Source organism: Plecotus auritus (assembly GCF_963455305.1).
Source record: "Plecotus auritus genome assembly, chromosome: 3".
Lineage (NCBI taxonomy): Eukaryota > Metazoa > Chordata > Mammalia > Chiroptera > Vespertilionidae > Plecotus > Plecotus auritus.
This window is the reverse complement of record NC_137772.1, coordinates 28,876,809-28,898,143: the sequence shown is the minus strand read 5'-3', so window position 1 is coordinate 28,898,143 and position 21,335 is coordinate 28,876,809. Positions and strand designations below refer to the sequence as shown.

General features: G+C 36.6%; 1 protein-coding gene across 1 annotated transcript in view; it reads right to left on the bottom strand.

Annotated features, from left to right (window-relative positions):
• Positions 1-6,160: 6,160 nt before the first annotated feature.
• The window catches only part of HOOK3 (hook microtubule tethering protein 3), a 95,688-nt gene continuing 80,513 nt past the window's right edge, over positions 6,161-21,335 (bottom strand). Inside the window, exons 18-22 of the mRNA XM_080659325.1 lie at positions 15,823-15,905; positions 14,312-14,412; positions 12,830-12,934; positions 12,604-12,675; positions 6,161-9,352 (exon numbers count right to left, since the gene is read on the bottom strand). Coding sequence (XP_080515451.1) covers positions 9,212-9,352; positions 12,604-12,675; positions 12,830-12,934; positions 14,312-14,412; positions 15,823-15,905 — 502 coding nt within the window. The 3' untranslated portion in view covers positions 6,161-9,211. The remainder of the gene's footprint in view (positions 9,353-12,603; positions 12,676-12,829; positions 12,935-14,311; positions 14,413-15,822; positions 15,906-21,335) is intronic.

Below are 21,335 nucleotides of genomic sequence, written 5' to 3'. Positions count from 1 at the left end.
AACTGTGAAATGATTAATAGTCAACCAGAAATAAGAACATACCTAGCAACCTCCTTTTTGCAAAGGCTAAACTTCGGTGGATAACTACAGTATCAAATATGAAACTAACAATTCACAGAACAATCAATAATACTTAAGACATGAGTATAAGGCTTTAGAGCTGGGACTGTAATCAATACAACTCCAACTCCAATATTCTAAGGTGTTTTCCAGCTCATCTGAAAAGTTTAAAAAGTACTGGGTGGGGAGGGGCGTGCAGAGGAGGAGGAAGCCTCTTTCTATCCCCAAATCTTTGACAGAATTTATTAATAAAAATAAGGCAAATTATTAGATATGTTTAATTTTAACATTCATTATACAACCAAAAACTGGGTGTTATAAATGAGGCAATTGTCAAAACATGAACATTGCAACACAAGACAAATTGGACATGACTCTCCGAGTACACAGCATTCTGAATTACACATAACCTGCAAAGAGCAGAGTTAGTGACAGCAATGACATTTTAGTGCATATGAATTTTAAATAACTAAGGCTATTAAAAACAAAAGGCTACTATTAAACAATCAGAAGGCCTCAACTCATTGATTGGTGCTTGTGTACAGTTATCTCCTGTATTTATACTAAAATGCTGTTTCTTATTTCAAGCATATTGAAAATTTCCCTTAGTAGGACTCTCTGTAGAACACATTAAATTAGGCCACCAAGAAAATAATAAAATCAAATCACACCATTTACCCATTTGAACTTGAACAAGAATTTCATCATAATTGGCTTGGAATTTGATACTACTGGAACAAATCTGTTGCTTGACTAAAAATTTTTTGAAAGGAACAGGAAAGCATCATGACTTCCTAACAGGATAGTTATAACTAAGTACCAAACTGAACTCAAAAGAACTATTATTAGTCTCTATTTTCATTAAAAACGCTCACCAATGGCCCGGCTGCTGTGGCTCAGTGGTTGAGCATTGACCCAGGAACCAAGAGGTCACAGGTTCAATTCCCAGTCAGGGTACATGCCTGGGTTGCAGGCTTGATATGCCCCCTACTTGGGATTGTGCAGGAGGCAGCCGATCAATGTTCCTCGCTCACTGATATATATATTTTTTCCCTCATTGATGTTTCTATCTCTCTATCCCTCTCTTCCTCGCCCTCTAAAACAATCAATAAAAACAGAAGAAAAAAAAAAACACCTCACCAATGGATTTGTATAGATCCTTTTAGTTACGTTAAATGCTTTAGTAATAGGCCAAGTAAATTAATAATTAAAAAACATTTCATTAACTAAAGTCACTGGAATAAAATGATTGCTTCATGTATGTATGCTTCATACATAAAATTTAACTTGATTCATAATCCAAGTTATTAAGAGCAAGAAACTGAAGAAAACCAAAGAAATTATTTGGATCTTGATGTACCTTTAAGGTGGAAGACAATATGATCTTAGGGACAGGAAAAAACTGTTGGCAACTTTCATTAGCTCTTTATAGATTTATAAGTAAAATAGAAAAATGTGTTTATCAATTTTTTTGTAAATAAATTAAGCATTCATCAGTTTCTGCTTGGTAAATGTTAGAAACTATCATTAATGTTAAAACACTACATAAAAAAACCCTGAAGATACTAAATTATAATTTATGAAATGATTTAATTATATCACTTGAAAAGTGCGAGAATCTGTTTAATAGTGTCAACATAAAAATAAAGTTTAAAACAATATATATACTGAAAACTAGTTCCAAAGAATGGGGTTTTCATCTTTCCAAGGTCTCTGAAAAGAGCTGGTATTAATTTTGCAGTAAAATCTAGAGTTATCATACATTAATTGAATACCTTTATTTTGTCCTTATTTTCCCTTTGGGTATTATTACAGCACTGGCAAAAAGTATTTTCTGCAATGACAAAAATATTCTAAATCTGGTTTGGCCAATATAGTAATCACTACCTATGTGTGGCTGTGGTTACTGAAGTACTTAAAATGTGGCTAGGTGACTGAGGAACCAGATTTTTATTTTATTTTAAATTGTTACATGTGGCTAGCAGCTAATGAATTGGACAGTGCAGGTCTAAAATCTACTCTTATCTAGATTAACAAGAAGCCAATGGATGAGCAAGACAATTGGAAGGAGACCTATCCATTCAACAACTAATTAGTAGATATCCAAAACATATTTCGTTGTGTGTGTGCAAAGCACATCAGAATAGGCAGTACTGCAGAAGGAAATACTACAGAAACTTTTCACACTATAAAAACATTTCTCTCACCTGACAATACAAAATAATACAAAACTCTAAGAGAATGTTCTGATGAGAAAATCTTCCTATTCTTTGGCAGTAATCATATGTGTCAATGCTTATGTAAGAACAACTATTTTAATACTTTTTGACTATCATTTGAATGCTATTTAAGTTACAAATGGACGAGTCCTGACCCCTAAAAACAACTCTTAGTAAGCTAAAAACTTTGCTATATTTGAACTCAAGATTTGTTATAGTAGAACTAAGAATATTTCTGTAGTATTCGGCCCTATTAGGGCCAAGCCTTTCCCCATCAGATCACGCCCACCACTTACCAGATTCTCTGACTTCACAGCTCCTGGCACTTGGCTTTCTTTCTCCTGTCTTTGGGTATATGTAGTGATGAAGCAACTATGAACCTTAGTTAAGGACAGTTTGTAGGTTTGTATTTTAGGAGCCAGGGAAATCAAAGGTAAGAACATCTTCTGATTCACCAGAAGCCTGTTTACTTTTTATTACTGCAACTCCAGAAAACAAAACGTTTCAAGGGTGTTTGCATTTGAGAGAACTTGGTTTCATGAGCTATTAACTTATAAAAGAGTTATTGTGAAATATAAAATTTAATTCATGTTTAGCAGCCCCAACCCACCTTCAAATAGATTTCCAGACTTAGAACTTCAGATCTGACTATAAAAATTTCATTAAGTGTATAAAGCCCATTTATCTAAGCAATCTTTTACATTTTTCTTAGTGAGTGCTCCAAAATAAGAAGAACCCCAGTGGAAAAGATAAATAAAACATGCCACAGAAAGGTAGAAGGAAAAAAAATTATCTAATATTAGTAAAGTGCTGTGAATCTTGCAATGAAGTATAAATAACACATAAATGATTAGAAGTAACAGTAAATAATAAAACTCATTTCTAATAGTGACATATATAAAATAAACATGATAGAATGTATATACAATAATCACCGACCGTATGTTGACAAATACACCAAGAACAAACATGAGTCGCTTTTATTAATTTCACAACATAGTTGCTAAACTAATTACTATCTTTTGTCAATTTAGAAATCTCTAAAGTCTCCCACATTATTAGAGCCTCAGCATGCTTTGATAGTTTTCTTTTTCTCACTTTGAGATTGTTCTTCTCATGGCATTTAATTTTTCCTTTAAGCTCTGAGTAGATATAATTCAGGATATTTGATAGCTCCTGAGGCCTAAAATTTTGAGGCTATGGATACCTTCTCTGATGACTTCAACTTCAGACCCTAACCATCTAATTCAGAGCCTGGTGATAATGTATTAGGTATATAAGGGCTCTTCTTGAATATATATTTTTAAAATGTAAACTCTTGCCTTCACTTTAAAAAAATTTTTCTGTGGTGCTACTACGTATAGTTAAGGGGGACAGATTTCTTCTCATCTCATCAAACCACAGTATTCTTTTTTAAAAAATATATTTTTATTGATTTCAGAGAGGAAGGGAGAGGGAGAGATAGAAACATCAATGATGAGAATCATTGATCGACTGCCTCCTGCACACCCCCTAATGGGAATTGAGCCTACAACCTGGGCATGTGCCCTCACTGGGAATCAAACCATGACCTCCTGGTTCATAGGCCGATGTTCAACCACTGAGCCACACCGGCCGGACAAATCACAGTATTCTTAATGACTTTAAATCACTACCTTAGGTCTAGTAATAGGTTAACAGTTTCAAAATGAAAACAGATGCTTTCCCCTCCAATATAACATATATAGTTAATAGTGTGTGTCCAGTTAATGCCTAATGCAGGGAAGGTTAATGAAAAAATAAATTATGTTTTTGCCTATTCTTTCTTATCGAATGATCACATAATAAAGTCAGAAAATTTTATGTGAACTTTTACTTTAGGAACATTTGTTAAGACAATGTAAGTTTTAATTGTATTAATACTTACATCTGCCTGGATGTGTTTTATAACTAGGCCATTTCTTATCCCAATAATCCACTCTACTCTCTAGGATTTGCCTTATCAGCAGTTCTATTACTTTCTCAGATTTCTATGCTCACTTATATGCAGCATACAATCTTATCTTACAGAATGTTATTAGAAAATATTAGAAAACAGAAAAATACTGAAGAGACGTAACTGTAATTGCTAATATATAATTGTTAGAAAACATTTATAGATCCCCCACTACTGCCAAAACTCATAACTAGGTTCAGGTGTCCAGTTTTTCAATAACTAATGTCCCTTCTCTATCATTTTAAGTGCAATGTGAAGAATCCAAGTGCATTTAAAGATAACATTAAATATAAATGTCATAAATTTTTATATTCATAAAGATAATACATGTCAATTATATTATCTTTATGAATATAAAAGGCTATTTAAAAAATCAGTACATACTTCCCAAAAACATAATCAGTGATTTAGAAGGGATGGATGTCATTACATCTGCACTGTCCTTCATTTACAAAAAGGAAGCTAAATATTAATGCTTCCGTGATTTGAGGGAATGGGGAGGGGTAGAAATTAGCTGATAGTAACAAATTATTTCATGTGTTTTAGGCTTCTGAGAAATGAATGATATTTACTGCAAAACTTTAGGCCCTAAAATTATTGTGTTGAAATTAGACAATAAAACCTTTGCAAATTTTTCAATAAAAGGAACATACACCAATTCTTATTTAAATATGCTTTATAGAAAGTAAAAAATTGGATGACAGATACATTGAGAATAACCTTCCTCATATAAAAACTACATGATATAAAATCATTATAGTTACAAAGAATGAGCTCTGAAACCGCTTTCTAAATGAAATGAAACTGGGTTGTACAACTACCAAAAGCAGCTGCCAAAGTTAACGTGGGAGCTATAGGAAAAGAGATGATCATTATTGAATGGAAAACCCTTTTAACTTATATATAAAAAAAAGAGCAAAATAAAAAAACATGCTAAAAGAATTTTCAAAGTGTCTGATATCCCATGTTAATTTTGTTGAGTACACTCCTTCATCCTACTTTGGGATATCACACAGGCTTTGCTGTTAAGAAGTACAATGCTACATCCGTTCTATAGCCATTTCTAAGAAAAGGGCCCCTTCATAATACAAAGCTAAAGAGTAAAAATATCCTTCCATAGTTTAATGAACAGACAACAAAAAGCATTTTGCCTTAATGTTATTTTGCCCATAGCAAAAGCAAGCTGCTGAGTACTTTCCTCTCACTGTAGGACCAGAGATGTCTGATCCACGTGTCTATGAACTAGCTAGGTTTGTACTTAATAGCTGTGAGTTGTGGATGCTTTTTCAGATAAATCTCACATGTTCCAACTGAGGATAACTGTAACATTCCTGGAGTCTGAGATCTGGACAATTGGAGATTAAATGCAGAGAGTTAAGATAATTTAAAATTTTAGATTTGTGTTTCAAGGTAATTCTTATATTGGGATAAAGATTTTCAAGTTTTTAACATGGTTATTATCTTTAAAGGAATAAATGCTTATCTAAGAGCAAGAGACACTCAAAATATTTTATGCCATTAGTTAACAAGAATGGACAAAACTGTTATTGAAAAGGAGATGTGAGTAAAGCAGCACATAAATAAAATGTCTTTTCTTCAACTAAACTCATCTTTCACTTACAACTTATTGCTGATCTATTTGGACAGCATGAATTTTCATGCCTTTGTGAAAACTAATGAAATATATAGGCTGAAGTCTCTGGCTGGATAACATTTAGCTTAATTTTGTACATTTGAGCTTTTATTATATAAACAAAGCAATAAAACTTCAACAAAATTACAAATAATATTTCCTTATTATAATCTAAGTATCCCATTAAGCCAATGTTTTTTGTGTTGTTTTTGTTTTTTTTTTTTAACCAGGCTAGTGCTATCTAATAGAAATAATTCAATCTTGGTCAATTTTGGAACATGGGTCCTTTATTTAGGGACTTCTTTTTCTTGGCTACTAACAAGTAATTAGACAAATTATAAAAAGATATAACTGGAATTTTGGGAGCTCTTTTAAGTACAACTGTATTGTTTATTCTCTTTTTAGATGTGGTAAACTACAATATTTGCTGGATTCTTTCCCCATAATGAACTTCTTAAATAGACACTACAGAACATAAATTTTATGCTTTAATATTCCTTAGTTATTTACCTAATATTTTCCTACCCTGGTTAGAAGGAAAACAGCAAATAAGCTTTTTTATTATAAGAATTCAGACACTAGAGTAGGCTGATGGGTCACCTCAACCTAATGCAATAACACTGTACTTAGTCCACTGGTGAGGACAGGACTAGCCCCACTGTCCAAGTGAACTGTGGCTACTGTGTCTAAGGAGTTTGTGAAAATATAGCACAGCTCTCACATCTAAATAAAGCACCCAATGTCTTCTACCTTCCGGATAGACCAGGCATCATCACAAACCTCCTGAGAAATTATTAAGCATTGCAGGAGAGAGAGCAATTTCATAAATCCTGTCCAAAGCTGGACAGGGTTGTCACTGTTACAGCTAAGTGTTATTCCTGCTTTTTTTTTTTTTTTTAAATCATACAATGTTTAGAAATATAATTTCTTCTATATACTTGAAAGTAATATACTAAACTTTAAGGGTACAGTAAAGGAGAGTGAAAGTTATCACTGTAAAACACCAAAGTAATAGCATACAACAGATGCTGAAGTAAGAAATAAAACTTCCTTCTAAAAGCATGGCACCTTTCCACCCCATTTAGAGAACTATTTCTGAGTAGGTGGGTAGGTCAGAGACCAGGACTGGGGCAGCAAATAGAGAAGTAAAATAAAAACTTCTTATCTTATAGGATATAATCCTTTAAATAAATAGTTCACAGATTCTTTTATGTCCATCTATCTTATTCTATAGGTATAATTTAACCAAGATTAGTTTCACACTCTGTTCTAAAACAGTTGAATCTTTATGTGATTTGTAAAAACAGGGGTTGGGGGTAAGAACCATCCTAAATAGTTTTTGATCTTTTATTATCAAAACTTTTATGTTGATTAGTTCTTTAGCCTCCTGAAACCACACAATGCACTCTACTCACGTGGTTCTGTCCATTATCACTAATCCTTGCTGCTTTATGGTCATATTAGGCAGAAGCATTCACACTGCGCTTAGATTTCTGTACTTAATGTAAGAATTAGCACAATGCATAAAGTCTTTCTTTGTATATTCTAATACTTCCTTCAAGTATGATTTCTGAGGACAAATGAAAACACTACTAATTTTTAGGTCAATTTTCTTATAAAAATGGAAGTAAGAATTTAAAACCATACATTTGACTACAATTTATGAAAATTCTGAATTACATTTGTCTTGATTTAAAATTACTAATTTGTATTAATATACAGAAATAAATGAAACCTGAACTTCCAAACAGCACGTACATGAAATAAAATCCTCTTATTTGGTGACCTATCTAAAAACAAAAACAAACAAATTAAAAAATTGACCTAATTTCAGTAATTTTTGTTTGCTTTTAATAAAATGGGCTATGGTGCAAGAAAAAGGCTGGAGGGGAACTTAAATATAATTGGGGACCAAATACTTGAATTAATATGTAAAGTTAGGCAGAGGCATTTCATTTTCAAATAAATGACATTTTACATTTATGTAGCACCTTATATACTCTAAGTGCTTTACAATCATTATTATTTGACAACCATTCATCAATGTAAATAGACATGGTTTACAATCAAACTATCAATGAATCTAAACACTCTGATGCAACCAAATACCCAAGAGAATCTGTTCAGTAGAAATTCTTGGACTAAAACATAGAATTAAGAGAAAAATGTAAAAGAGACCTGTCACAGCAGCACATATAAGAAGTCATTTGCTAATCATAATGATGGATATTAAGATGTTAAGTATTAGGAATTATTGAGGAATAGAAATGTTTATATTAACAAATAAGTAAAACAAAAGAGATGCAAGTCAACAAGGAAGTTGCCCAAAGGGTAATACTACCTAATACTTGTAAATATATGAAAAATAGGTCTAAGATGTGGAGCGCAATTGGAACTATTAATATCAGCCATACTACCAGATTCTGATCCTCAGTTACTGTGATATTCCAAAATAAGAAAAAAGTAATGCACTGCCTGATTTTTTTCTCTTCTGTAACTTCCCCCCCCTAATAACCTAACTCAGTGGTTGGCAAACTCATTAGTCAACGGAGCGGCAAACCGCGGCTCGCGAGCCACAGTTTGCCAACCACTGACCTAACCAATGCATTCACTTCTGCCAGTAACAAGATAGCAGGAAATAATAAAATTCTATGTATTTATGTTTTAAAAATAGTTTCCAAATCTTCAAACAAATTTAATTTCCTATAAAACAATGTGAAAACTAATTTTTCCCTCTAAATAACTCTATCAGGTGCCATAGGTAAGATCTGATTAGCACCTCTGCCAATATATTTATGTCTTTGCAAAAAGTGCATTTGCCAACCATTCATTTTATATAGTAAATATGCAAGTTATTTGAAGTGCATTTGGAAAACAATTGAAAACACAGATTAATACATCATAAAAAGATTAATTCCCTTTAAACAAAGACATTCTTATAAAGCATGGTAACACAGAGGCACAATAAAGAATATAAATTGTATATCAATTATTGGCAGAAAATCTAATTCATTACAAAGCCTACACCATTGGGGAAAGGACATTTTCATACAAAGAAAAGTACTATACTATTATCCAACACTTTTAATTGGGCATTTAAAAATTTTTTGGCACATGAAAAGGAACTGAAAGGACTACAAAATAAAGGACCAAGAAACTAAAACATCATAGATACGGAGACACAGTCCTCAAATGAGAAACAACTAGATATTAACATAACATAGAGACAAAAAATAAGCTGGCTGAATTTCCTGAAATGGTGTTATGTATAACAGAAGTATGTTTTGAATGCAGGATGTTTTTTATTCTACTGGCAAGACTTGTCTACCTTGCTGTGGCTGGTTGAACATGGCCTGGGTAAGATCTTCTCGTGCTGGTTGCTTGTCTTTGCCTAGCCAGAAATGACTGCCCTGAACCTGTACTAGCAAGTCTATCTTCAGCCGCCTTTTTATGCAGAGTCATTCCCTATATCACACAGAAAAAAAAGATAATCAATGAAAAAATAGTGGAACATACTCTCATAAAAGACAATTTCATCATGCAGATTTTCTTACATTGCATCAGAAGGGACAATTAGAAATGTTAATTCTGCTCATTATAGATTAAAATTTTATAGATATTTCAGTTCCAACAATTAGGTACAAATCTTCCTTTGGAAAAATGAAGAGTTAATTTTCTGAATAGACAATAACCAAAACAATACATAATAGAGACAGATTTTGGAATACAGTACCCATTCTCAATCACACTTCCCTTTCAAATCAAATGTATGAAGTGATTTTCCAAGAAAAATAGTGCAATTGATTGGTAGCAGTTGATTCACAAGGGGCTGTGGCAATCAGGGCATATTTAGAATGGCAAACCACAAATGCACTTGCTGTTCCTTAACGTGGAAAGGCACACTAGATATAATACATACCACCATGCTGTTTTTCTTCACTTCAGGTGGACTTGTATTCTCAAACAACTTAAGAAAAGTTCCTGACAGCCCAAAACAGAGGGCCCAACAGGGAGCAGGGGGTCTTTCTTGAAGACAGGATGATGGCCTACTAGCTTGGAAGGGAGAAGAGCCATAATTGGTGGGCCCAGAGCACCTTAACAGGAGGAAATAACCTCTGGGGGTGCACTCTAAACACAGAGAAATAATCACAATGAACAGCCTATGAGTAGATCAGGAAAAAAGTGGTTTTGGTAGTCATTTAATAAGCCAGTGAAGAACCTACGCCAGACAAACATGGAACACGGAGAGCGGCTGTTAAATCTGACCGGTGACTGGATACAAGTAAACTGATGGGAAGAAGTGGAAGGCAACAAGGAGGAAATGAGCAACTGGGAGCCACGAGGAGTCAGGCAGCTAAAGCTAAGCTATACTAAGACACACAGCCTTCCCAGAATGAAGTGGACACACTGGCACAGAAGGCAGAAGACTAAAACTAACTCTTCCTGTCACTAGTTAAAACACTGCTCATGGATTCGCATTTTTTTTTTTTAATATATATTTTTATTGATTTCAGAGAGGAAGGGAGAGGGAGAGATAGAAACATCAATGATGAGAGAATCACCGATTGGCCGCCTCCTGCACCTCCCCCACTGGGGATCAGCCCACAACCCTGGGCATGTGCCCTTGACTGGAATCGAACCCAGGACCCTTTGGTCCACAGGCCGACGCTTTATCCACTGAGCCAAACCAGCTACGGCTGGATTCGCATTTTTAACAGAATTTCAGGCTATCATATATTCCCAAATACATTAACACATTCCTCCATTTTGCCTACGAGACAATCCAGAATAGGTTTTTCACTCAATTTGAAATCAAAGCATTTAAGGATCTGAATAAAATTGACAGAAATCTATTGGTAATCTTTATTCAATTTGGCTACATATAAGGTGTCCCCAAAAATGTATACACTAACAGCTGATAGCTCAATTTTGAAAATGAAATGTATTTCAATAAACACTGCCTTTATAATTATTCAAAGTATGTGTATACATTTTTTTGGATACCCAAAATATTTACATTTCATTTAAAATATACTATTTTTTTCACTCTCATATTCCAAGCAACTTATTCAAATTCTTCATACACTTTTAAGACCTCAGCATCCATCACAAAGCCATTCTCTGAGATACTTTATACCTTTTCCCAGCACTTGCCACCTTCACTTCCATTTCGGTTGAATGAGATGCAGAACTTTCCGAATGTATGTATGAAGCTGTTACTGGCTATATTACCTGAACATTAACTTGTGTTTAGTCTACTCAGTTATTCCTTCACTCTATGAAGAGCTGAAAATTAGGACTATGCTTTAATATTATATCACAGGGTAAATAAGTTTAGTTCCATCAGAAACACAATATGTGGAGTCATAAAAATCAATCAAGAATATGAAATTACTAATAAGGATTGAGGGGCAGAGCTCCAAGATGGCTCTAACTTTTAAGAAGGATAGGTGGAGTCAAGACTAGTTCCCAGAAAACTTCCTTAAATATGTAGCTTTTTCCTATTGTTTAATTTTAATTTTTAAGAAACCTATACTTGCCCTAACCAGTTTGGCTAAGTGGATAGAGCGTCGGCCTGCGGACTGAAGGGTCCCAGGTTCAATTCCGGTCAAGGACATGTACCTTGGTTGCGGGCACATCCCCAGTAGGGGGTGTGCAGGAGGCAGCTGATCGATGTTTCTCTCTCATCGATGTTTCTAACTCTCTATCCCTTTCCCTTCCTCTCTGTAAAAAAATTAATAAAATACATATTAAAAAAAAAAGAAACCTATACTTGTTAACAGTAATAGTATTTTAAACTTATTTTCTTTTTTTTTAAATTGTGATAAAATCTTAAATATGTAGTTTTAACCAAGGCAAATATAAATGTGGACATGTCATGAAATTGTATTAATTTTAACAAAGATCAAATCATAGAATTAGGAGGCTTGGGACACTAACCTTTAAGACACAGTATCAATTATAACTGTAAAACAGAAATAATGATATTGTGCCATTAACACAACTTTAGTGTTGAAGAGGATTGCTGAAAGGAATCTGGTTTAATTTCCTTTCTTAAGCAACTAACAATGGAAAGGCAGAAAGTGGTCTTACTGAAGAGAAGAACAAAGAAGAAGAAAAAGACAAAAAGTCTCAGAAAAAGTATTGAAAAAAGTATAGTATTCTCTAAAAACCACAGCTATTTATATCCAGAAAATCATAGTAAAGCCAGAATGTGATGAGCATTTATTTTCCCTTGCAATACATTTTAAGTTTTTTTTTTGTGTGTGTGTCGGAAATCCAATTTCAAAACTTCTAGTCGTTCAAGGTCTATCAACCGTAAACGTTTTTTAAACCCTATGAGATAGTTAAACTACACTCAGTGTAAGTACCATTCATGCAAAGTCCCACAAAACAAAAGCTACTGCTTCAGTATTTAGATATTACTAACGTCCCTTCCCTCTAGAAGAAAATGGTTCTAAGAGACAGAAATCAAACTGTCATTTATCTTTCTATTCTCTAGGGATAATGATGTGTTCAAAATACCCTAACCATGATGTGATGGTTCTCACATCTGCTTTTCAGTCCAAGATCAGCATTAGGTTTTGTTAGTGTGTGTTAGGCCCACAATTACTTTCAGATTCCTTTGGCAGAATTACTTCTACAATAAAGGGCATGTAATAAGTATTACATATTCACTGAACTTCACAATATGTTTAGAAGTGTTCTTTTCTTACCATATTGTACCAGGCACTAACAATATATTTTTCTTCCATCTCTCTTTGACTCTTGGTTTTCTCATATTCTTTCTAAAATACAAGCACATGTAAACATGTAAACATAAAAAGCAATTTGATATCAATAGTCACAATTTACTCTCTAAATTAATGGAGACAACCACATATAGCAAGGCTTCTAGAAAAAAAAAAATGAAATATCTTATTGTCTAGTACAGTGAACTACCTCTAATGAATGGAACATTCGGTCCCGTTCCTGAAGCTGATTTTTAAGAGCTTGTATTTCTGGTGCTGCTCCTTGATTTTGTTTAGGATCTAAAGTACGGATAACCTGTAAAAAGTAATAAAAGAAAAAATTTACAAGTCTCAAACTGAAAGAATGAGAAAGCAAAGTTCCACAAAACAAAAGCTACTGCTTCAGTATTATGCTAAGAAAGCATTTATTTAAAAAACGAAAGATAAACCTTATGAAAATGAAAGCTATTGTATAAGGATACTTTAAAATTTGAATGTATGAAATATTCAATTATTGCAACTTTTAATTATATAAAAATTTTTAATTATGTAAAAGAATCAATTATAAGAAGCCATTTTTGCTTAAAATTAATAAACTTTACTACAGCAAACAGTAATGACAGCTATTTAGCCTTTCCCTTTCCTCTGATTTGGTTCAGCTAGCCCTTTGCCTCTGACCGGACATGTACTTAGAAAGAGGTCCTGATGGTTTGAAAGCTTGTCACTGAGATCTATCTCTTCTTCTGTCGGTGGCTCGGGTTAGGGATTGGTACATGATGCAGTCCTAGCTAGCCAACTAAAGGTCTTCTGGAAAAGTCTTTTTGCTTTTTGGCCCAATACTTTTAGCATCAAAAATAGCCAACCCTATAGAAAACTTGAAAGAGCAACAATAAAAACCCAGATCACCAATTACTACACTGCCACATCTGATTCCTCCCCCTCCCGCCTCCGACACACACATACACCACGCTTGCTTGTTTGGGGGACTATTTTAAAGCAATTTGCAGACCTCATGACATGTAACCCTTAAACACGTCAACATGCATCTCTTTTGACTAAGGACATTCTCCTACATAAGCACAGTAAGATTATCATCTGTAAGACAATATTTCTACAAATCATCAATCATTATTCAGTCCAAATCCACATTTCCACAGGTGTTTACAAAATGTCTTTTCAAACTGCCCTCTGCCCCCGATCCAGGACCCAAAAATTAATGTATTACATTTGGTCCTTAAGTGCCTTTGGGATTTTAAAAATCACAACAGCCTCTTATGCTCCCCTACACTCTAATGCCTATTTTTGTTTTTCATAACATTGACTTTTATCCCAAATTCTGCATTTATCTGATGATTTTCTGAAAGTGTTATTTAACTGGTTCTAATAACCTTATTTTCCTTGGGAACTGAAAGTTAGGACTAGAAGATTGCTTAGATTCAGTTTAAGTATTATTGGCAATGATACTCTACCAGGAGGCACAAGATGTTGGTTGTCCTACCATTAGTGGAGGTAATTCTGATTACTACTTAACGTGGTGACTGCCACTTATTTCCTATATAAAGGTACATTTTCCTCTTGGTACTTCTTGTTCTCCTCCTGATTCTCTGCATGAGAAGTCACTGTACCTGCATTTTGAGAAGTCAGTGGAACATTCTCAGAAAGTGAAGTGAGATGTCCATGAATGCATACTTACACTTTTAGCTTTCTCTAAATATTTTTTATATCGTTCTTCCATTTGCTTCATTTCCTCTTCTTTCTTCCGTAAAGCTTCTTGTAATTCTTCAATTTTTAAGGCTACAGATGAGACAATAAAAAATATTTTTATATTGTAATAACTTTAAAAACATTTCAACTAACAGTAAGTAGTTAATAACTTTTTTTTTTTAAATATATTTTATTGATATTTGACAGAGAGGAAGGGAGAGGGATAGAGAGCTAGAAACATCGATGAGAGAGAAACATCGATCAGCTGCCTCCTGCACACCTCCCACCAGGGATGTGCCCGCAACCAATGTACATGCCCTTGACCGGAATCGAACCCGGGACCCCCCAGTCCGCAGGCCGACGCTCTATCCACTGAGCCAAACCGGTATCGGCAGTAGTTAATAACTTTGAGATGGATCTATTCCTATAATTTTATTTTCTAAAAAAAACAATTCATAATTTTTTTTACAAAAAACTTTTCTTATAAACAAAAACTCTAGTATGAAAGTGCTCAAATTAAAAAAGATCCATTGATGGATAGATGGATACACAAAATGTGATATATATATGTATCTCTCTCTCCCCCCCCCCCCTCTCTCTCTCTCTCTCTCTCTCTCTCTCTCTCTCTCTCTCTCTATATATATATATATATACACATATATATACACACACACATATATATATATACACAATAGAATATTATTCAGCCTCAATTCTGATACATGCTACAACATGGAGACATTATACTAAGTAAAAATGAAAGACTTCATGCTAAGTGAAATGAGCCAAACATGAAAGGACAAATATTATGTTTCCACTGGTATGAATGGGAATACCTAAAAGAGTAAAATTCACAGACATAGTAGAATAGTGGTTACCAGGGGCTAAGGATACAGAGCTTCAGTTTGGGATGATAAAAAAAGTTCTGGAGATGATGGTAGTTGCACAACATCACTATACTGGACAACTGAGTGATTGCCTGTGGTTGCACAACAATGTGAATATACTTAATGCCACTGAACTGTATACCTAAAATGGTTAAAATGGTCATTTGTATTTTATGTACATTTTACCACAATGAAAAAAAGTAAAAGTCTATGTTTTACTTCACCTTCCACACAAAAGAATTAATGACGTCCAACTATGAATATGTGTAAGTTTCAAAAGAAGTAAAACTTTGGTTGACTTATATTCAACTATACCATGAAAAGAACTAATTTAATAAAGTATTCATTATCATTCACAGTTAATGAATGAAAAACACAACTATAATTAGAAATTTAAGAAATATTGGGAAGACGATTATATATATATAAATATAAAAAAGACGATTTTATATATATATATATATATATATATATATATATATATATATATATAAAATGAAGCAAATCCTTTAAAATAAGGCCTATTTCTAAAATAAACAATTTTATAAGAACTCATCACTAGGGTGAAGTAAGGCTAACTAATTTAAGACTATGCTAATTAAAAAAAACTCACAGCTGTTGTTAAATCTTGGTTCGAGATCTTCAATAATGGCTCTCTTCTTCTGCAATTCATTATTGGCTTCATGTAGTTTCTCTCTGTAACAAAATATATAACTGTGTCACCTACTATGGTTCAAATGAAAAATCTAAGTTCTTTATTCATGGGATACAGTTGCACAGCACATAATGCTATAAAACAAAGATGAGTCTGGCTGGTGTTGCTCAGTGGTTGAGAGTCAACCTATGAACCAGGAGGTCAGGGTTCAATTCCTGGTTAGGGCACATGCCCCAGTTGTGGGGTTGACCCCCAGAGGGGGGCATGCAGGAGGCAGCTGAACAATGATTCTCTCTCAGTATTGATGTTTCTATCTTTCCCCCTCTCCCTTCCACTCTGAAATCAATAAACATATATTTTAAGAAAAGAATATTTAAAACAAAGATGAAAAGACAAATCCAACATGAATTTAATAGGTTTTTAAAAATAAGTTAATCTCAGAGTTTGAAATAGTAGTCGCTTTTGCCCCACCCTGCACAAGAGTGTACAAAGAACTTCATGATCTTTATATTTTCCCTAGGAAAAATGGTATTATAAAAATTAAATTTAAAACTTTGCAGAGGTTTTACAATGCAAAATATTTTTTTTAAAATATATTTTATTGACATTTTACAGAGAGGAAGGGAGAGGGATAGAGAGCTAGAAACATCGATGAGAGAGAAACATCGATCAGCTGCCTCCTGCACACCTCCCACTGGGGATGTGCCCGCAACCAAGGTACATGCCCTTGACCGGAATCGAACCCGGGACCCTTGAGTCTGCAGGCCGACGCTCTATCCACTGAGCCAAACCGGTTTCGGCTACAATGCAAAATCTTATTGCAAAACATTGACGTTCTAAAAATAAGAAGAGAGAGAACACTATGCCAATAGAAAAGAAAGATATATGTAACTACATGGATAGATATCACAGACTGCTGAACACAGAAAGTCAGACAAAATAGGGCAATAATGAATGATTACATTTATATGAAGTTCAGAAAATTTAAAAATTTAGAAAAAGTGATTGAGATTAGCATAGTGGCTACTATAGGGATGTAGTCAATCAATTACAAGGGAGAAGGATAAATCTTGGTGGGTTGCTGCAAACATGTTGATATGGGCGACCTATGTATGCAGGAAACCATTCATCAAGCTGTTTGTAGACTTAAGGACTTAGGATTTGTGTATTTAAGTTATATTCCAATACAAATGTAAAAAAATGAATTAACAAAAAGAAACTTTGTTCCTGGTATTTATATGTGTAATTCTCCCTATATAGTATTTAGTGTGGCACTCTGTAATATGAAAGAAAAAAGACTACCAAAATACAGAAAAATAGAAAATAGAGTACTTTGTTTTCTCTATTTCTACTCTTTTAAATACATAATCCTATATAATAAAGGGGTACTATGCAAATAGACTAAAAGGCAAAACCAAACAACCAATCAAAGCATAGTATGCTAATGATATGCTAAGGCTGCTCAACCACTCGCTATGATGTGCACTGACCACCAGGAGGCAGACAGTCAACTGGTAGACAAGTCGCTAAGACATGCACTGATCACCAGGGGGCAGACGCTCTGACCAGTAAGTTAGCTTGCTGCTGGGGTCCGGCCAATTGGGACTGAGTGAGATGGGCTGGACCAGGGGTGGGCAAACTTTTTGACTCGAGGGCCACAATGGGTTCTTAAACTGGACCGGAGGGCCGGAACAAAAGCATGGATGGAGTGTTTGTGTGAACTAATATAAATTCAAAGTAAAGGAGCAGAGGGAAGAGCAAGAGAACCCTCCGCTCTTTCGGCTCCGCGGGCCGGATAGAACAGCCAAATGGGCCGGATCCGGCCCGTGGGCCGTAGTTTGCCCACAGCTGGGCTGGACACACCCTTGAGCCCTCCTGCAGTCCCTCCCCAGCCCTGATCGTGCACCAGTGGGGTTCCTCAGCCTGGCCTGTGCCCTCTCGCAATCCGGGACCCCTCGGGGGATGTCAGAGAGCCGGTTTCAGCCTGATCCCGCAGGCCATTCCCCTTGGGAGGGCACCAGATGCAGGGCTTGTGGCTGGTGAGCACTGCTGCGGCAACACGAGCCTCTCCCGATCGGGACTGATTGGGCACAAGCCTGCGGCAGGCACAGTGGGGCCGGGATGAGCAGGAGCGGCAAGTAGGAGCTGCAGGCGGCATTCGACTGCGGGTTTCTGCCTGATCCCTGCAGGCCACCCAGAGGGACCCTACCCGTGCACGAATTCGTGCACTGGGCCTCTAGTATATTAATAAATCTTTTTCAACAATTTATTGAAGGTATCTCACACACCCACACACACACAGCGTGGGACAAAAATAAGTTTATAGTTGTGAGTATAAGAAACAGAGTTTATTCTTGAATTATTATTTATTACTAGGGGCCCAGTGCACGAATTCGTGCACCTTGAAAGAACTGTGGGCCGCGAGGCTGCAGTGGGCACAGGGGTGGGTCTCACCCCATCCTCTGTGCCCCCGCCCAGCCCCTCCGCTGCGGCCCCTGGTCCCGTCTGTCGGCAGCCCCGCTCCTGCCACTGCTGCCGCTCCCACACGCTGACAGTGCCGGCCCCGCTCACTTCCACTGACGGTGCGGAGTGATCGGGGCCAGCACCAGCACCAGGTGTTGAGTGGTGCCAGCAGCAGGTGGAGAAGCCCTGAGGGGCAATTGGGGCTAACTGCTGCTGCTCGCACCTGCTGATGGCACCGAGCGACTGGGGCCAGTGCCGGGCGCCAGCAGCAGGTGCGAGCGCCAGGTGGGACCGCAGCATGTGGGAGCAAAGAATTTTCAGTAACCACCAGAGGCTTGCCCTGATGACAGCGACCGGCGCCCCGCCTTGGTCTGGTGCCCCCCCTCACCTGCTCCACCATCCTGCTGCGGCCAACGCCTGCCATGTTTTGCGCGTGCCCCCTGCGGGTCAGTGCACGTCATAGTGACCGGTTGTTTGGCCGTTAGTCTATTTCCATATTAGCCTTTTATTATATAGGACTAGGGGCCTGTTGCACGAAATTCATGCAAGAGTAGGCCTTCTGGGACCCGGGCTTCCCTTAAAGCCCCGGCTTCGTCCAGAAGGTCGTCTGGAAGGACATCTGGTCGTTTTAGCATATTACACTTTTATTACTATAGATTGTATTATTTTCTATATGAATAACTGTAATCCTACTTTTGCCCCACCCTACACACACACACACACACACACACACACACAAAATATATATAGTTTGGCTACCCATCCCAGAGGTAACCAAACCTCAGAATTTTAATCATTCTCATGATTTTTGTGACAGGCCTCTGTATTTCTATACAATGTATTGCTTAATTTTGCCCAATTTTTACATTATACAATACTTATACTGTATGTATCATTCTGTGACTTCCATATTTTACTTAACATTATGTTCTTGTGATTCATCTATCTTGTTGTGTTAGCCCTAGTTTACACATTTTTACTGCTGTATAGTGTCCTATTGTTGAAATTATCTTACTCTATATATCATTTTACAATTGGCATTATTTTTTGATTGATTGATTTTGAGAGAGATTGTTGTTCTACCTATGCATTCATTGGTTGCTTCTTTTTTTTTTTTTTTAAATATATTTTATTGACATTTTACAGAGAGGAAGGGAGAGGGATAGAGAGCTAGAAACATCGATGAGAGAGAAACATCGATCAGCCGCCTCCTGCACACCTCCCACTGGGGATGTGCCCGCAACCAAGGTACATGCCCTTGACCGGAATCGAACCCGGGACCCTTCAGTCTGCAGGCTGACGCTCTATCCACTGAGCCAAACCGGTTTCGGCTGGTTGCTTCTTTTTTAATTGATTTCAGAGAGAGAAAGGGAGAGAGAAATAGAAACACTGAAGAGAGCAAAACATTGATTGGCTACCTCCTGTACGCCCCCCTACTGGGAATTGAGCCCACAACCCTGGCATGTGCCCTGACAGGGAATCGAACTGGTGACCTCCTGGTACATGGGTCAACACTTAACCACTGAGCCACACTGGCCAGGCATTTGGTTGCTTCTTGTATGTGCCCTGAAGATTGAACCTGCAACCTTGGTGAATTGAGGATGATACTCTAACCAACTGAGATACCTGCCAGGGCCCAGTTGGTAGTATTTGTATTGTTTCTACTTTTCTGTGATTATAAACAACTAGAGGCCTGGTGCACAAATTTGTGCACGGGTGGCGTCCCTCGGCCTGTCCAGCGATTGGGGCTGATGTGTGGGGGGCAGCCGGCCGGGGGAGAGACCGCAGGACATTGGGCAGCGGGGGAGGTTGGCTGTGGGAGCGCACTGACCACCAGGGGGCAGCTCCTGCATTGAGCGTCTGCCCCCTGGTGGTCAGTGTGTGTCATAACAACTGGTTGATCGGTCGTTCGGTTGCTTAGGCTTTTATATATATAGTTGATCTTCCATACCTTCCTCTACATGTCTCTTGGTACACATGGACAAAAGCATTGCTAGGAATCTAGGGCAGTGATTTTCAACCAGTGTGTTGCAAGAATTTTTAAAACATGAAATGCCTGACTAGTCAAGGGCACTGACCTCTTTTCCCTTAGATTGTCAAATAAAAATATGACAACAGCCAACACAACAATAGCCATCCAGTGTGAATGCCCTGTCTTGAACCATAAATATATAGGTCATATAATAGAGTTGCATAATAAGGCTGTGTGTGATTGGTTACTTCTTGGTACCAGAAATCCTTACAAGTATATGCAGCTGATTTTTTAAAGTCATTATGGAGCAAAAAGAGTAGGCAATTACCATTATTATTTCTGGGGTAAATCAATAAAAATTATACCTATTTTTTTTTTTTTTTGTCAGATGGGCAAAAATGTATTTTTTTTTTTGGTGTGCTGCAGAATTTTAGTAATTAGTTTATGTGTGCCACGAGATGAAAAAGGTTGAAAATTGGTGATCTAGAGCATATATAGGGGAGTGGAATTGATAGGTCACAGAATATGTTCATGTTCAAGTTTACTAAGTAAACTGCTGTATACTCCTACGAGCAATGGATGAGAATTACCACTGCTCAACATCTTTGGCAATACTCAGTATGTCTGATTCTTAAATTTTACAAATTTGGTGTGTGTAAAATGGTCTCCATTGTCACTTTAAATATGTATAAAACTGACCATCATTTAAGATGTCTATGGTCCCTGTGTCTTCCCAAAGATATGGTGAAGTCCTAATGGCCAGGACCTACGAATGTGACATTTGGAAATAGACTCTTTGCAGATGTAATTAGTCAAAATGAACTCATACTGGACTAGGGTGGGCCCTAAATCCAATGACTGGTATCCTTGAAAGTCCTAAGAAGGCATGGACATACAGAGAGAATGCCATATGGAAATAAAGATAGCGATTGGAGTGATGCATCTACAAGCCAAGGAGCACCAAGGATTGCTGGCAGCCATCAGAAGATACGAGAGGGGCATGGAACAGGTTCTCTTAGGACCTACAGAAGGAACC